The sequence below is a fragment of the Marmota monax genome, unplaced genomic scaffold (genome assembly GCF_021218885.2).
Source record: "Marmota monax isolate L192 unplaced genomic scaffold, Marmota_monax_Labrador192_F-V1.1 WCK01_AAM20220418_F8-fsc00057, whole genome shotgun sequence".
In the NCBI taxonomy this organism is placed as follows: Eukaryota; Metazoa; Chordata; class Mammalia; order Rodentia; family Sciuridae; genus Marmota; species Marmota monax.
This window is the reverse complement of record NW_026693933.1, coordinates 10,400,107-10,417,581: the sequence shown is the minus strand read 5'-3', so window position 1 is coordinate 10,417,581 and position 17,475 is coordinate 10,400,107. Positions and strand designations below refer to the sequence as shown.

The window sequence follows — 17,475 nt, the reverse complement described above, 5'->3', positions numbered from 1 at the left end:
CAGAATCAGTGTTCCTCTGGCAAGCGAGAGAAATGAGCATAAAGTAGGCAGCCACAGTGAATGCCTCTTTCAATAGGTGGCGGCCACTCCTTTCACCATGGCAGAGGTCACAGTGTGGCTAAAATGGCTTGTCCCTGTGGTTAGCTTTAGAGGCATGCATGAGATTTTGCAAGTGAGATAGTCTCTCTCTTTTGCATGAAGTACCTAAGATGAGAACTATCAACCTCTCTGGATGTTAAAGTAGAGTCTTGACAAAGTAACACTATTGAAGCTGTCATTGTGATTCCTAACTTCCTGTCTCCTCATTGGCTATGAGCATCCCTGGGCCATCTTTAAGAAGAACCACAGGCTGGGGTTATGGCTCAGTGATAGAGCACTTGCTTTGCATGGGTGAGGAACTAGGTTAGATCCTCTGCACCACATAAAAATAAAGAAAGATATTGTGTCCATCTACAGCTAAAAAAACTACTTAAAAAAAAAAAAAGAAGAAGAAGAAGAACCACTATCTTCGCTCTCTGGTGCCTGGGGGCTGAGGTGAAAGACACAATAGGAAGCTTTGCTATTATTTTCATGCTTAGGATACACATAGAATTGGACTAGTTACAAAGAGGACTTTCTGAAGCTTCAAAAAGTGAATCTTCAGAAAAGTTCATGGAAAGCATTTTTATTTATACATATGAATAGCAAGAGTTAATATGATAAGGGTTTTATTAGTCTACATTTGGCTTACCTGATACAGAAACTTGGGTGTGTTTAGCTTGGTTTTTAGCTGGAATTCAAGTTGGCAATATTCTTAATGGTTTTTAAAGTTAAACATGTAAGATTTTAGGGGACAAGAGTTGGTGAAAAGAAATGCAGTAATAGAAGAAAAGAAGACTACGTACTATGGTTTACTGACTGCGTACTATGGTTCAACACTGTTCCAGGTACTGAGCAGTTTCAGGAGAGTCTGATATCACTCAAAGAAAAAATGGATTCTCCCCAGGCACTGTGGTGCACGCCTGTAATCCCAGGGGCTCAGGAGGCTGAGACAGGAGGATCATGAGTTCAAAGCCAGCCTTAGAATGTCGAGGTGCCAAGCAACTCAGTGAGACCCTGTCTCTAAATAAAATACAAAATAGGGCTGGGGATATGGCTCAGTGGCTGAGTGCCCCTGGGTTCAATCCCTGGTACCAAAAAAAAAAAAAAAAAAGAAAAAAGAAAAGAAAAGAAAGAAAGAAAAAGAAAAAACAATGAATTCTTGAGAGGGAAACTCTAACTGGTCAGGGAAAATAGACCAGAGTCCTTTTAACCATGTTTATTTTCATAGCAAATTATTTTAAAACAAACTTTATGGCAACTTCACAGCATTTTTTCAGTTCACTGTAGGACCGAACAGAGTTCTTACCCCTGTAGATAGAATATTAACAGAGAAGAAAATTTATAGAGAAATATGCAGCACCTATTTGTTAGTCAGAATATTGTAATCAAAATGGAATGGTTGAGAGCTAAGAGAGAACAATTGTAGCTGGGCTGAGATGGAAAAGGTAAAGGAATTAAATTGTAATCTAAATGAACTGCAAGTTAGGAGTGAATGAATGATTTATTTATTTTTTAGATCCCATGCCAAAAGGATATGAGCAATATTATGGCTTCACACAGTTTGCATTGGAGTTAAATGAAATGAACTCATTGTCAAAGTCTTTATTGCCCCCGACTGACACTCGGTTTAGACCAGATCAAAGGTAAGGATTTTTTTTCAGATCTTTTTCTCTGGAGATGTAAAATTTTTAAAAAATCCTACAAAAAGTCATATTAAACAACTTTCAGGCCACCAAAGGAGACTGAGCAAGGTAGATAATGTCGTAGAGTCAGGGATGGGAGGCTAAACAATTGTGTCATGGAAGAGATGGAGACCAGCTTCGATCTATGTGTGGCACAGCCTTTATTTATCAGTAGCTCTATTTCTATGGAAATATAAAAAGAAAATCTTTATTTGAAAAGTTTCACTGCATGCAATAATTAAGAACTTCTTGTGTATTTGAGGGGTCAGGAGACCCATTTTGAGAACTAAGTTATGATACTAGGTTTGCTATTAACAAGCCGTGTGATATATGATAAATCTCTTGATCCTTCTCAGCCTCAGATTCCTACTCTGTGAAATGGAATAATAATCTTGCCCTTCAGCCATTCTAATTAAGTCTCAAAATCCAGAAGCCAAAAGAAAGATTACCTCATTTGACTTTATTTTAAAAAAAAGGAAAGAAACTTTTTTGTGACCAAATTTAAAAAAACATATAATCAAGGCTGAAAGACGGGTGACTGATAGAAATATGTGTTTACATCTCATACTGTGAAGAATAGCAACACTGTAGAAAGTAACAGGCATAGGAAAATGGACAGTTTACAAAATACACAATGCAGATTTTTCTTAAACATATGAAAAGAAGATCAGCCTCGGTCATGATATGAAAATGCTAATTTTAAAACCACTTGGACATATCATTTCTTATCAGATTGGTAAAAATTCTAAAATCTGATATACTCTGAGTAGAGAAAAGGTTGCTCGTAGCATGCAGATGGGAATGTGAATTGCTGTAATCCCTATAAAGGTCAGGTTGATAACATATAAATTACAGACTCACCCTTTAACCCAGCAGTTCCACTTCTAAAAATTTTTCCTCCAGATATGTTTTCCCGGGTGTAAAATGACAGATGCACAAAGTCATTCATTGCAGCATTAATTGTAAATTTTAAAATGAGGAACTAAAATGTCTACCAACAGGGAATTGTTTGAATAAATTAACTTAGAGCCATGCAATTGAATATTGCACTGCTATTAAAAATGAAGAGGTCTAAGTACTACCATAAAACAATCACCAAGATATATTGTTAAGTAAAAAGGAAAGCAAAAGAAAAATTCAAGGTTATAGATCATACTGCAGTATGCTACCATTTGTGTTTTTAAGAGGGAGGGAGGGATAAGAACATACATTTATGTTTGCATAAGTATGCATAAAGAATCTCTGGAAAGATCCCCAAGACACTAATAATAGAGGATTGCCTGTGGGAAGGTTGGGGAGACATAGTGGAATTGGAGACCATAGAGACTAAGCCCCAAATTCCATTTTATAGGTACAAGATTTTGATCCATGTAAAGATCACCAATTCACAAAATAACCCTCTCTACCTCAAGATAAGCGCTGGGAGAGGAGTCTTAGAAGTAGGAGAGGATTCTGAGTATCTAGTCTTGAACACGTGGAAGTTTAGTAGTAATGATTGTTATGTTTTCTTGGAAATACAATCCTTCACTTTTTTCCCTCGATGCCTCAGATTTCTAGAAGAAGGGAACATAGAAGAAGCTGAAATACAAAAGCAGAGGATTGAACAGCTACAGAGAGAAAGGCGGAAGGTCTTAGAAGAAAATAACGTGGAACACCAGCCTCGGTTTTTCAGGTTTGTGCCTAGATCCGACGTGGGTTGGGAGGTCCGGCTACGTTTCGTGCTGCTGGGCTGGAGAAAGAGAGCAAGAGTTTCCCCTCCCCAGACAACAGCTTCTGGAGGATTTTTCCAGAATGGCAGAACCCTTCTCTGTGCCAGGGCCTGACTTCTGTGACATTCCTCATCACTGTCCTTGGGTGGGACTGGCACCTTCCTTTGTGCAACCTTGGCTCTTTCCCAGCATCCTTGCAGGGCCTCGCCCAGTGGGTGGAGTGTTTCAGTAGATGCTGTGGAAGAAGCCAGGGCACTAGTCAGAGCTGGTTCCAATACCAGGCCAGCTTACGAAATTCATAGCTAAGCTTGGTCACCCACATAGATGTATTTTATACAGTGATAGAGATAATGCATGATTGCCCCACTGGCTACCAAAGTGGAATTCCAAGTGATTTCACTCTTGAATGGAAGAAATTCCAATACACTTGGGCGCTTGGGTTTGGAATATTTTTAAAATAACTTGCTAAGAAAGTCTTATTTAAAACAGATATTTTATTTATTGATTTTGGTACTGGAGATGGAACACAGGGGCGTTTGAGCACTGAGCCACATCCCCAGCCCTTTTTATTTTTTTATTTTGAGACAGGGTCTTCCTAAGTTGCTTAGGACCTCACTAAGTTGATGAGGCTGGGCTTGAACTTGCAATCCTTCTGGCTCAGCCTCCCAAATCACTGGAATTACAGGCGTGGGCCACCCCAATCAGCCTAGCCTTAATTTTTTAAAAGAGGTATGAAAGATTGTAGGTCTTCACTGTCCCCATCCCCTTTTAAATTTTAACTGAGAAGAAACAAAGGCCCAGGGAATGTAGGTGATTTGATACAGGACCCAGTGGAACATCCCATTTGGGGACCTGGCTCTCCTGACAACGTGGCTGGAGCTCTATATGGTTTAAGGTGGGGTTTTTGTTGTTTGTTTTTGTTCTTGTTTTGTTTTATTCTAAGTTAATAGGCAAAAGTATACCCAGCTCCTGCTCTCCTCCCACTACATCCTGCTCTCAGGACCCAAACTAGTGTTGCATTGTTGTTTGGAGGTATTTTATTTGTTTGCTTGCTTTTAATGGACAAATAAAATAACTTTTAGAAGGATTTAGCTACTAATCTCTCAGCAGCATTAAAATATATATCCCAAAACATCAAAACAGCAACAGATAATGTTTCCATCTCCACAATATAATGCACTTTTTCCTTAAGCTAATGTTCCTTCCTCCCACTCAGGATATTAGCAATTTAAGATCACACCACTAGAGTTTTATCCTGAAATACTCACAACTTCATTTAAGCATTTTCGAGAGATGTCTTAAATTCCTTATTGAAAAAAAAAGCAGCATATAGAAAAATGGATAAGTTAACAGTTTAATCAATTGATTTACTGACAAGTTAATGAGATATACACGTACCCTTAGCTATAGCGGTTCTTTTATTTTTTTCCTTCTTAAATCATCTAGTCTCATCTTTTTTTTTAAGAGAGAGAGAATTTTTCAATATTTATTTTTTAGTTTTCATTGGACACAACATCTTTATTTTATTTTATGTGGTGCTGAGGATCGAACCCAGCGCCCCGCGCATGCCAGGCGAGCGCGCTACCACTTGAGCCACTAGATCCAGCCCTAGTCTCATCTTTTTTAAAAAAAGGAAAATCTATATTTACAGAGACAGTCATTAGAGTATTTTTTGGATCATTTAAAATTGTGAGTAGCCAGACGGTCTCGGAGACTAGTTAAGGAGATTCATCAAGTGCACCTGATATAAAAGCATTAAGAATGGCCTCACCAAGTCTGTGGAGCTCTGTGGGAAACGACTGAACATTCAAAGGCAACGTGTGGATGTAAGGCCAGTGCTGTCTTTACCGTCCTCTAAAAAGAACGTCTGGGATGGAAAAGGATTGGAAACCACCACAGTCAGGCAGCCAACTCTCATTTTCCTTTTGGCTGTTTATATAATTACTTGTAACAACTGTTTATAAAAGGATTATTATTACAGTGTAGTACTAGATGGGGAAGATTTTTTCAGTAGGAGAGTTGTTCAGCTATCGCAGTCCTCCTTGAAACTGTTCAAACTAGAAACCTGGCAAAGGGCTTTGGAGAGGAACATGAGGGCTTGGGTGTTACTGTCGGCATCTGTCAAAGAACAGTGAAAATATCACTGGAAATTCCAAGTGGAAACTGCAGCTCAGGCCAAATCAGGTCTCTTGGTTCCACAGTGAACTATCTGACACACAGTCTGGCTCATTTGAAATGTGTCCCTCTATTGGGATAGGGAAGCAAGTGTGATAAAAATCTATGTTCCTGAGAATGTGGGGAAACTGTGCTCCACTTTTGCTCCTAAACACATGATAATATCAGTGAAAACTATAAATACACATGCTCTTTGACCCAGCAATGCTATTTACAGGAATTTTTTAATGAAACTATACTTGTACTTGTGTAAAATAACATATACTTTATTTATAATGGTGAGAGTTTGAAAACAACCCAACTGCTCACCATTAGGGCATCACTTAGAAAAGTGTGGAACATCTTACAACTTTTTAAAAGAAAAATTAGGAATCCCTTATGGCTGGAGTCACCAAATTTTCCTATAAAGAGCAAATAATAAATATTCCTGGCTTTGCATGGGCCATAAGGTCTCAGTAGCAATTACTCAACCCAGCTTTCACATAAAAGCAACCACAGATGATATTGAACAAATGCGCATGGCTGTGTCACAGTAAAACATTATTTCAAAGACAGTCAGGGCTAGGAATGTAGCTCAGTGGTAGGATCCTTGTCTGGCATGCATGAGGCCCTAAAAATATGTATCTAGGTGGAAGGCTGTATTTGATCCTTGGACTGCAGTTTGCTGAGAAATGATCTCCAATATATATTATGTCAAATACTCCAGGTGCTGATTACTGTCTAGTACTACCATTATGTAAAACCTGGAGAGGGTGGAGTGTGTATATGTGTGTGCATGGAATATTTCTGACAGAATGAAGCTGATAACATCACTGTGTCCAGTAGAAGAATTGGGAGGCTGGGAGATAGGATGAGAAAGAGAACTTTGAAAAGCTATGTTTTCTTTAGTGTCTTTTGAATTCCAATCTATGTAGTATATTAACTATTCAAAAAAATAGTAAACCAAAACCATTCTCTGCAGACTCTTGTGGCTTCCAATCCTTTCTAGCTTTATTTTGTTTTAATGTTAACTTATCATCCTACGATCCTCCTCGTGGATGTGTAGAGATTACACAGGTCATCCCCAGAGCGGTGGCTGTCATTCCAGCCATGTTTTATATACCACACATCCTCCCTCCACCTGTCCTTCTCTCAGAAGCACCACTTTTTTGCAGCCTCCAAGTTTCAGAAGTTAAGGTCAGAAATTACAAAATGGTTTCCAGGCTCCCCACAATACTGGACTGTCAGGGAGGTCAAATGCATGTGAGAATGATCTTTGGGAGGAGGGGATGGAGAAGAGGGAGAGAGAGAAAATATGAGAATGCTTTCTAGAGTCTGCAAGAAACTCTTTCCTCTTTCACAGGAAATCCAGTGACGACTCTTGGGTGAGCAACGGCACCTATTTGGAACTTAGAAAAGATCTTGGTTTTTCCAAACTGGACCATCCTGTCTTGTGGTAAAAAAAAAAAAAAAAAAAGTAAAGAAAATGAAAGATTTGTGAGGGTACTTCTCCTGTGTTTGCTCCTAGAAGCAGCACAAACTGTGTCTATCTATTTAAAAGATATTATCTAGAATGATCACTTGTGCTTAGCTTAGCATTGTAAGTATTTAAGTACATATTTTCTTCTGTGGGTTTCTTTACAATTTCGAATGTTACCATGATTGTTTATATGAATACAGAACACCTCAATATTTCCTTTTATATATAAACTATTTAATAAAAATGAAAGAATTGAATGTTAATGTGTGGGTTTTAAAAAAAAGAAGCTTTAACACTACTTTTCCAAAGGTTAGGGAAAATTCAAATTAAATTTATGCCTTATAAAATTATGTTGGAGAAAAATAAATCAAACTCTCCCAGGTGCATTAAGAAATAAGAACACCCAGGGTTACTCACCCATGTGTAAGCTACCCAAGTTTAATTTGGTAGCTAAGATATCTTTTTGCCTCAGACAGCTCTTGAATTGCTCAGACGAGCAATTCTGCTGGTGCTGGACTCTGAAGAATATTTTCATTTGCATTTTATTGGTTAAAGAGGATGGTATAAGACTAGTGGAATGTATGTTTTTACATAAGATGGATCTGGCACCTTCTTGAAGGGGAAGTATTTGAGTTTGTCCTTCCCTTTAGTTTTATTGCCTTATATACAGAATTATACCCTCTTGCTCAGAGAAATTGTCCTTAATTAGAGAATTCCCCATTAATTTAAAGTCCTAATGACATCCCAGAGAGGTAGCAGGAATTTATTCCTTAGTGGGAAAGCTCGGTCCTTAATGAACTAAAAAGTGATCTCCTGCTTCCCATCCGACTCCTTTGTGGCCTGAACCACAGGTCTATGGAGTATGGAATGTCCCTGTTTAGTAAAAAATATACAGTACAATGCACACCTGAGTTTGACTTTCTAAAAGTTTAGCGAGATAACGATTGTCTTAAATAACTCAACATATTTTTCTTAAATACTATCTGGTATTTTCTACCTCTTAATAAACATTGTATTTTAGATCTTGTATAGCAAGTTTGACCATCTGCCTTATAGATAAATGTAGAAAGTCAATGTTCTCCTTTTGTTTTGTCTTCCAAGAAAGCTTTAAGTGTCTTACCCCTTTCCCAACTTTCTTCTCATTTGTATCACTCTGTGAGTTCTACAGCAGTCTTGGATAATAGATTGTATCTACTGATTCCTTGAAGTGTGTTATTTCAAATTACAATAATATAATTTGTGCAGTGGTTGAATTGTGTTGTCAGAACAATTCTAACTTCTGTGCAGTTTACATTAAAACCAAAGTCTAATTGTGAAGCCTTTTACTCAGATGATCATAACAATCCTATGAAATATGTCAAATGTCATGATATGCTAAAGAGATTACTCCAGAAAACATCTTTAGATATATAAAGAATTTCAGAACATGTAGAATGATTGGAATGAAGAGTAAAATAAATAACCGGAAAAGTATGTATGATTTTCTAATGTCACATCAAATAACCAATTGGACAGCATCGCCTTTTCAAAATGGAGAGTTATATAAAATGGATCAGTAGCCTTTTGGAGTCTGCAAGTGACTGGCATTTTAAAACAACTCATTAAATATTGGATTCATTTATTCCATTTTATGGAGATGTTAAAATGAACACAGTGTGAATATCATTTCCATTTCTAAACAGCTGAATGACACCATCCAATTCTTTGGTATGTCCTTTGTTCTTTTTCTTTTCAAGTATTTATCCAAATTCTGCTCACAGACAGGAAGAAACAGGCTGTAGATTTAAGGGTCCTCAGGGGAAAAACAAATCTAGTTTTCACAATGTGAGGATAAATGTAGAATTTTAGTAACACTGGCTGTTAAATAGGCCTGCTCCACAGGCTGAATCAAAAACAAAACAAAACAAAAAAAACTCAACAAACACAGAATGTACAGCCTGAATGGAAGTAGCTTTGTCACACAGTATTTGGAAATTTTTTAATTGTTCCAATATTGTTATTTCAAATGATTGTATGCTTTATTTTGGAATCACAAGGACAAGTGAACCAAACATCACCTCTGTAGTCATCTTATTTGAATTGGGAGTAGGATGAACAAAATATGGTACTGATCAATATGCAAATTTTAAAATCTACTAGTCAGTAGCAGGATCTTTATAAAAGACTTTCCTGAGATTTAAACAGCTTGTGATGCATCCTCATATTCAAATCTTAAAACTTCCTTGGGAGGGGAGGGTGGCATCTTTTTTCTTCTGTTCTTTCTCTCAGAAGCACCTTTCCACCAAATTTGTATGTCTAGGACTCTTACATTTTTAAGATGAATAAACGGAAATATGGCATTGTTTGGGAAGAACTGAGGTAGAATTAATGTCCTGGACTTTTAATCTCTCAATTAAATAATGCCCCCATGTACCATTTGAGGTATGTTTTAACCTCAATTTTATTCATAAAATCTTACCACCTCGAATTTATGGTAAATTATACACATATTCTTGGAAATGGGACCTTGTGCAAGCAACCATCCTGCTCCTCATGGTTCCTATTGTCACTATTGATTCCTCCAAACTACAGGAAATCTGTTCAAGAACCAGCATTTCCAGTGTAGTGGGGAAGCAGATCCATTCCCATTTGGGTCCCAGAGCACCCTAAAGTTGCTATTTCCAAGAATCAAAGGTAATACAAAAGCCTCAGTTGCAGCTCCCAGCAGCTAAGAGGGTTCTGGAACTAACTGAACAGGTGGGAGTTTGCTTGAGGACATCTGTGCAGTTACCTACCCAACAACCTTTCCGGTCTTCATGGGTTTCCTTGGAGACTCCAGGAGAAAAAAATACAAACTGATTTTTTTTTTAATGTTGACTTCATTTGGGCTACTGCTTTTCTCATATAATGCTTTAATTGCTTCCAATAAATCATTTACCTGGGCCTCAAGCACATTTCTTCATCTGCAGTTTCCAGATTGATGAGTGACCTTGTTCTATGGGTTAAACCTAAAAGAAAAATAATAAAGTGTTCACCAGGCACTTGGACCCTCATTCAGGCCTACCATATATCCTACAAGTTACATTATGGCCTCTAGCTGTTGTAGAATTCCTTAGACCTTTTAGTCTTGAGTAGGAGCAATAAGAAGTTGTTCATATGATCTTAGGAATACATTAGTTGCATTAGTTACAATGTTTTGGCATAATTTATTTGAATGTCTTTAATTTTTATATTAACATCAGCATAAATCTATTTTTGCTAGCAGATGACAGCTATTTTCCTTCTGCATTGTATTAATCTGTCACTCAGTGTTAGTCTTTCTGTGTAGGAAATGTGCATCATCTAAGCATCTGCAAATTGTGACAGTCTAAAATGAAAACCAGTTGTGGAGACTTTGGTTTTGGGGAATGCAATGATCAGAAGTGGCTTATTTATTTTCTTAATGATGATTTTTATCTTCCACTGTTACCCTCAGAGGACAATTTTTTTAACATGGATATTTGTAAATCTTCCATTTAACCATTTGTAAAATTATGTTCTGTCTAAATACCACCCTCCTATTCCCCTGACTCCCCAAAAAGCTCAATAAATTCATTTACCCTCCTCATGTAGCTAGTTGACCAAATAAATAACATGAAAAAAATACCACTTTTGTCTCTGTTTTTCTGGGTTATAGGCATGTCCTAAATGAAACAGGAAAATTCTGACTACTTACACCAGTTTAATGGCCTTTACCAACGACTAAGTCATCTTATTCCAATCCCAAAATTGTGTTCTTTTCAATGTAGGAATACCCTTAGCACCCTTACTAAAGTTCCATTGGATTCTGTTAGTATATGATGTTATATGTGTGCCAGATTGCAGAGTAACACACATAAGTCACATCTCTGCATCCCTAAACATCTAAAGGGGCATCAAATGCAATCCATAAATCTCAAATGGAGAGAGAGAGAGAGAGAGAAAGCTATAAAAGATGTTTTGTGAACTGAAGTTAGTGAAATTTGCATTTAATTTGTTAGTTTGTATCTTGGATATCCCCAAAGGCCATGTGGTCACCAGCCTGTGGTACTGTTAGGAATTGTGAAACCTAAGAGGTGGGGCCTAGCAAAAAGAAAATTAGGACAATGGGGGCATGTCCTTGAAGGGGTAGTGGAACCTTAGCTCTTTCCTCCTCCTTTTTGCTTCCCAGATACCATGAGGTGAGCCATGTGCCCCATCATGAAATTCTGCCTTGCCACAAGCCCCAAAGCAATGGAGTGTGCTGATTATGGGCCAAATCCTCTGAAACCATAAGCCTCAATAAATCTTTCATTTTTATAAGCTGTTCATCTCAGCTATTTTGTCACAGCAATGAAAAACTGATTATCCTAGAAAATTGGTATTAAGAAGTGGGATTATTGCTGTGGCTATACCTGACCATGTGATTCAGAAGTCTGTTGAATTGGTTTGTTGGGGGAGTTTGAAAAATTTGAAGAAGCAGGATAGAGAATGCTGTCAGCAGAGCTTAATGGGTAATTCTGGTGAGGATTCAGAAGACCAGAATGCTGATAAGAATGCAGACTTTAAACGTTAATGGGGTTTCAGAAGGGAATGAGGACTTAGTTGGGAATTAGACTCTTTACAGTATGGCAAAGAACTTGAATGCATTTTGCCCATAACCCAAGATTTGTGTGAAGCTGAGTTAAAAGGATGGACTAGTTAATCTGGCAGAGAAAATTTAAAGGCAGCACACCATGCAGGTGATGGTATGGATATGACTAGCTACTTTTATAGTGAGAATCAGGAGCAAAAAGCAGAGTGGAAAGATTTTTTAAAACTCCAGATTAGTCAAAAAAGGAGCACATTTAAAGTTGCAACCAAGGAGGGTACAGTTGCTAAAGAGATTAACACCTTTAGAAAGGAGCCAAGTACTTTGCACCAGGACAACAGGAAAGATGCCTTGAGGGCATCTTGGGAATCAGCAAGACTACATCCATCAGAGGCTTAAAGACTTATGTTTAAGAAGAAAGCCCAAGATGCCTTGCTGACATAAAATTGAGTAGGAAATTATTTCCCCAGGATTTATTTTTTTCTCATATTTAACCACCCAGGCACTCCAAAGCCACTGCAGCTATGGTTCAGGTGGACCTGACTACCTCTCAAGCCTGGGGCAAACTATGGCATTGTCCAGCATTTGATGCTGGTTTTGCAGCCATGCAGACTGTAAGAGTTGTGGAGTCATGGAAGCTTCTACCAACATTTCAAAGAAAAGCCTGGGAGGCCAGGCCATGTGTGGAAGGGTCAGAGTTCCTGCAGGTAGCCCCTGAGAGGGCGATGCATGAAGCTATGACAGTAAAGCTGAAGCCACAGTGAAGACCCCAGGAAGTTAGAGATGCCAAGAATGTGGGATGCCTGCCAAGAGAAGCTAAAGATGGTGTTCAGAACTAGCCCAAGAGAAACACATGTGGGCTGCAGTTGGTAATGCCTTAGGGGTGGCTTATCCAAGCTCTTTGGGGCTCATATCATACCTTCATGAACTGCAGATGCTGGGCATGGGGCTACAGAATTTAATTTTTACCCTATGGGTTTTAGTCTGCTTTGATCCAGTTTCTCCTTCTATGTTCCTGTTCTTCCTTTTTGGAGTAGAAACGTTTAAACTCTGTCACTGTATCTTGGAAGTATGTAACTTATTTTTTGATTTTTTTTTTCAGGGACTCACAGCTAAGAGTTTGCCTGAGTCTCAGAGGAGACTTTGGACTTGGACTTTTTTTTAACATTTTTTTAATACTTATTTTTTAGTTTTAGGTGGACACAATATCTTTATTTTTATGTGGTGCTAAGGATCCAACCCAGTGCCTCATGCATGCTAGGTGAGCACTCTACCACTGAGCCACATCCCCAGCCCCTGGACTTGAACTTTTAAGCAGTGCTGAATGGCTAAGACTTTGCAGACTCTTGGAAATGAATTGAATGCATTTCATATTCAGAGATGGACATGAGCCTTTGGGGACCAAAGGTGGAATACCATAAGTTGGATCTTAAATGTCCTCCAAAAGCCATGAGTTGTAAGATTGGTTGCCAGCCTGAGGCACTATTGGAAGCTGGTAGAACCTTTAAGGTATGGGACCTAAAGGAAGGAAATTGGGTATTAGGGATATGCCCTTGAAAGACATATTGGGACCCCAACACTTTATTCTTTCCCTTTGCTTCCAAGTTAACTTGAGGGGAGCAGCTCTGTTTCGCTAAATACTCCCTGCCATGATGTTCTGCCTTGTCACGGGTCCAAAACCCACAGAGTGAGCTGGCCACAGACTGAAACCTCTGAAACTGTGAGTCTAAATAAATCCTTCCTCTTTATAAGTTCTTTATCTCTGGTATTTTGTCAAAGCAATGGAAAGATGATATAATCATGAAATTATTGAAAATTTTCTTAGAACAATTCCTGTTGAATTAAATCTGCTATTAAAGGAGAACAATTTTTGTGCATTATTCAAAATAATGTTGTGAGCACTAAATGAAAAAAAAAAAATTGGGGGCGTGCATACTAAGGGTTGAACTGCGTTCAGTCCCCTGAAGACACTTAACCACTGAACCACATCCCCAGCCCTTTTTTTTTTAATAATTTTATAAAGACAGGGTCTTGCTAAATTGCTTAGGGCCTCGCTAAGTTGCTGAGGCTGGCTTTCAATTCACCATCCTCCTGACTTAGCCTCCTGAGCCACTGGGATTACCGGCATGTACTACAGTGCCTGGGTAATGAAGTCTCAAAAAGGCAGCCTCAGAACATTTTAATATGTTAGTATTAAAGCATCCTAAGATGGTGACTTTGAAGAGGCAATAAAATTTACAAATACAAGTTTCAAGGCATTAATTTAGAAATTTAATTATATTTCTACTGATACCAATAAAATACCAGCATTCACATAGTTAATGTCATCAGTCATCAACAAGTCAGAACATCACTCTTTTCCTAGCTGATACCGGTTAAGAATTTCTTATTATAGACTTAAGTGTTGGAGACTCCCTGAAGAAAACAGAATCCATTTCAGATGGTTCAAGAGACTTAAGGCATTATGTGTAAGATCTCATGAACAGCTATCAGTTACTGAGAGATTAGCAACTGTGAGATGTTGTTACTGCCCCAGCAGTATCTGGAGCTCCTGAAGAAGAGACAGCCATCAGGAGTTGGCCTTTTGGAGGAACCATGCCACTTTGGCCAGAAAATGGAAAGCAGGGTAAAGAAGACCTACCCCCTGTCTCCTCTAGTCTCCACTTTCCTAGCAGTGCCCCCCAGTGAACCCAAGTTAGCACAGGAATTCCCAGGGTGCATCCCTTTCAGCTCAGTCCCTAGGGCTAGGAAGAGAGAAGCAAACAAGAAAAAGCACCCGGACCTTATAATCACCAAAACCCGAGCTTTCAGAAAAATTTCCCACAAGCATAAGAGCATTGAAGAGGATAGAATTTGTTAAATGACTTTGGCTCCCATTTATTTTATCAAAGGTGACTTATGACTAACCATGCCTTTTAAAAATTCTTTGGTTCTCCATAATATTATTGTCATTATAATGGTTTTTTTGTTTTGTTTTGTTTTGTTTTTGGTACTGGGTATTGAACCCAGGAGCACTTTACCACTGAGCCACATCCCCAGTCCTTTTTATTTTTAGTTTTGAGACAGGGTCTCACTAAGTGGCTGAGGGTCTCACTAACTGGCTGAGGGTCTCACTAAGTTGCGAGGCTGGCTTTGAACTTTCGATCCTCCTGCCTAAGCTTCCCAAGTCTCTGGGATTACAGGTGTGTCGCACTGTGCCCAGCTATTGTGAAATAAGAGCAGGTTCTCTTTTTAACTTCCATAATTTAAACTAACATCAAACTGGGAAAGGTACACAAATGTAAGCAATGATTCTCAACTTACATTAATTCACACTCAAAATTTCCCACAAAAATTCCCCAGGTAGTTCAGACTCAGCCATCTCCACACAGTCTGTTGATCAGCATTTGATCACCATGTAGTTGGAACCCCACCCTCTAATTTCATGATTATCCTAGGACAAGTGTCTCTCTAGAGACTCTTGTAGGCAGGGAGCACCCAGCAGCTTCTCTGATGGAGTCTTTTAAAACATTTATTGAACCAGGAATGGTCCTAGACCCAGACAGGAAGAGGTGACAAGGTCTTGAATAACCTGGTGACTAGAATGAGAGGAGTGATGGGCCTCACAGGGAACAGAGTGGAGAGGACTTGGCAGCCAGGCAAGGGGGCTGGGGAGTCACAGATGACTCAGGGTTCCTCTCCATGCTAATTAAGGCACGACACTGCTTCCCAACTCACGTCACAATGTAATTTTTGATATGTCACAATATCTGGTGTTTCCTCAGCCTGGAAGCATGAGACAAAGGGTGAGGAACAGAAGTGGGCAGCACTTAGGTGGTCAAGGGACCAGGGGAAGCCAAAGAAATTATGCCCAAGAACCTCATGTCTCCCCTCTCTGCCATCAGATTGCCATGACCTTCAGTATCCCCCCACCTCCCATACACATCCAAACACAATCTTAGGGAGGAAAAAATGGAGCAACCTAAGAGATAGATCCTCTGTCCAAAAGTAACAGAATGGACTGCTTAAATAACAGATTAGACTACTATTTTTTATTTTTATTTTTTGGTACCAGGTATTGAACCCAGGGTGCTTAACCACTGAGTCATATCCCCAGATTTTTTTTTTTGAGTGGGGATAGGTTCTAAGTTGCTTAGGCTGGCCTCAAACTTGTGATTCTCCTGCCTGAGCCTCCCAAGTTGCTTGGATTATGGGCATATACCACCGTGCCCAGCTTAGAGTATATTTTTTAAACAAAACTTTTATTGATGCAAAACATACACAAATTTTTACCATTTTAACTTTTCTTTTTAAGTACTGGGTCTTGAATCAGGGCCTTGTACATGTTAGGCAAGCTGTCTACCATTGAGCTACACATCCCTAGCCCCATTTTACCCATTTTTAAGTACACAGTTCAGTGGCATTGAATCCATCTGCCAAACTTTTTTTTTTAATCATTCTATACAGAAACTCCATACCCACTGTGTTAAACAAAATTAGGCCTTAAGTTAATTTTTTCTTGCTAACAAATAAGTAACAGGCTCATAAGGACTAGATTAATTATTGACAAGATGACAATTAAATTTTTTTCACTTCTGTTATAGTGTGAGCTACAGGTTTGCAATTACATTTGGAAAGCCTACAATAGCCCCATTTAGGCAATCCTCATTTATCAAAAGCTTTCACCAGACCGGAAGTTAAGCAACTTGACCAAACTCTCCACAACTCATTCACATCAGTGGGGATGAGCATATGTCTGTCTTGTTTCCAAATCTAGTTCATTAGGCTATGAAATGCAAGTGGTGTGATCCCAACATTTTTTTCTCTTCAAGTACAAGCACTTGTTCTTTAATCTTAGTTCCAAAGGTTTCCTTAGGTCTTTGAAGCAGACACAGACCTAAGGAAATCTCATTTGCCTCAACAGCCAATGGAAAGGATATCATTAAAGTTCTCTGTATGCTATCACTCTGTAATCTTAAGAACAGGTAGAAATGTCTTTGGTCAATCAGTAGACATTCATGAGCACCAAATTTGTGACAGACACAATCTCTGGAACTTACCTACATACTGCAGAATCTGCCTTAAAGTAGTCTTTTTTTTTTTAATCTTCAAAGTGGGAAATTATATGCTCATCTAGAAGAATTGCTCTGCATATGTACAGCAAAGGACTATGGAGTTGAAGAATTGTTGGAGACAGAACACTAGAAGGAATGAGCTAGAAAGATAGGAAGTGGTAGTCCAAAACTGGGATACTTACAATTTTTAAACAAAGTGGGCTATGGGATAAATAAATCTTGAAAAGCCGTGTGTGTGTGTGTGTGTGTTTTGCTGGGGATTGAACCCAGGACCTTGTGCATGCCAGGCAGGCACTCTGCCAACTGAGCTATATCCCTAGTCCAAAAAACCTTTGTTTAAGGAAAAGATGTGATCACTATTTAATCGGTATTTCTACAATATTTTCTGTGTCAGGTACTATGCTAAAAAAAAAAATCACTATTTTAGTCAGCTTTCTTGCTGTTGCAACTAAAAGACCAAATAAGAATAATTTTAAAGGAGAAAAAATTTGGCAGGGGGGCCACGGTTTCAGAGGACTCAGTCCATAGCTTCATTCTTTGGGGGCTCAAGGTAAGGCAGAACATCATGGCAGAAGAGTGTGGCAGAGGGAAGCAACTCACATGATGATCAGAGGCAGCAGAGAGACTCCACTCACCAGATAAAAAATATATACCCCACAGGTGTACCCTGCAATGCCCACCTCCTCCAGCCACACCCTACCTGCCTTCAGTTACCACTCAATTAATCCCTAAGGGGATTAATTCACTG

At 38.8% G+C, this 17,475-nt stretch overlaps 1 protein-coding gene across 10 annotated transcripts in view; it reads left to right on the top strand.

Moving 5' to 3' along the window:
• The window catches only part of Osbpl3 (oxysterol binding protein like 3), a 187,037-nt gene extending 176,307 nt beyond the window's left edge, over nucleotides 1-10,730 (top strand). For all 10 annotated transcript variants that reach the window (XM_046463529.2, XM_046463527.2, XM_046463528.2 and 7 more), the window contains 3 exons: nucleotides 1,598-1,724; nucleotides 3,313-3,435; nucleotides 6,990-10,730. In XM_046463529.2, coding sequence (XP_046319485.1) covers nucleotides 1,598-1,724; nucleotides 3,313-3,435; nucleotides 6,990-7,086 — 347 coding nt within the window. In that variant the 3' untranslated portion in view covers nucleotides 7,087-10,730. The remainder of the gene's footprint in view (nucleotides 1-1,597; nucleotides 1,725-3,312; nucleotides 3,436-6,989) is intronic.
• Nucleotides 10,731-17,475: the final 6,745 nt, after the last annotated feature.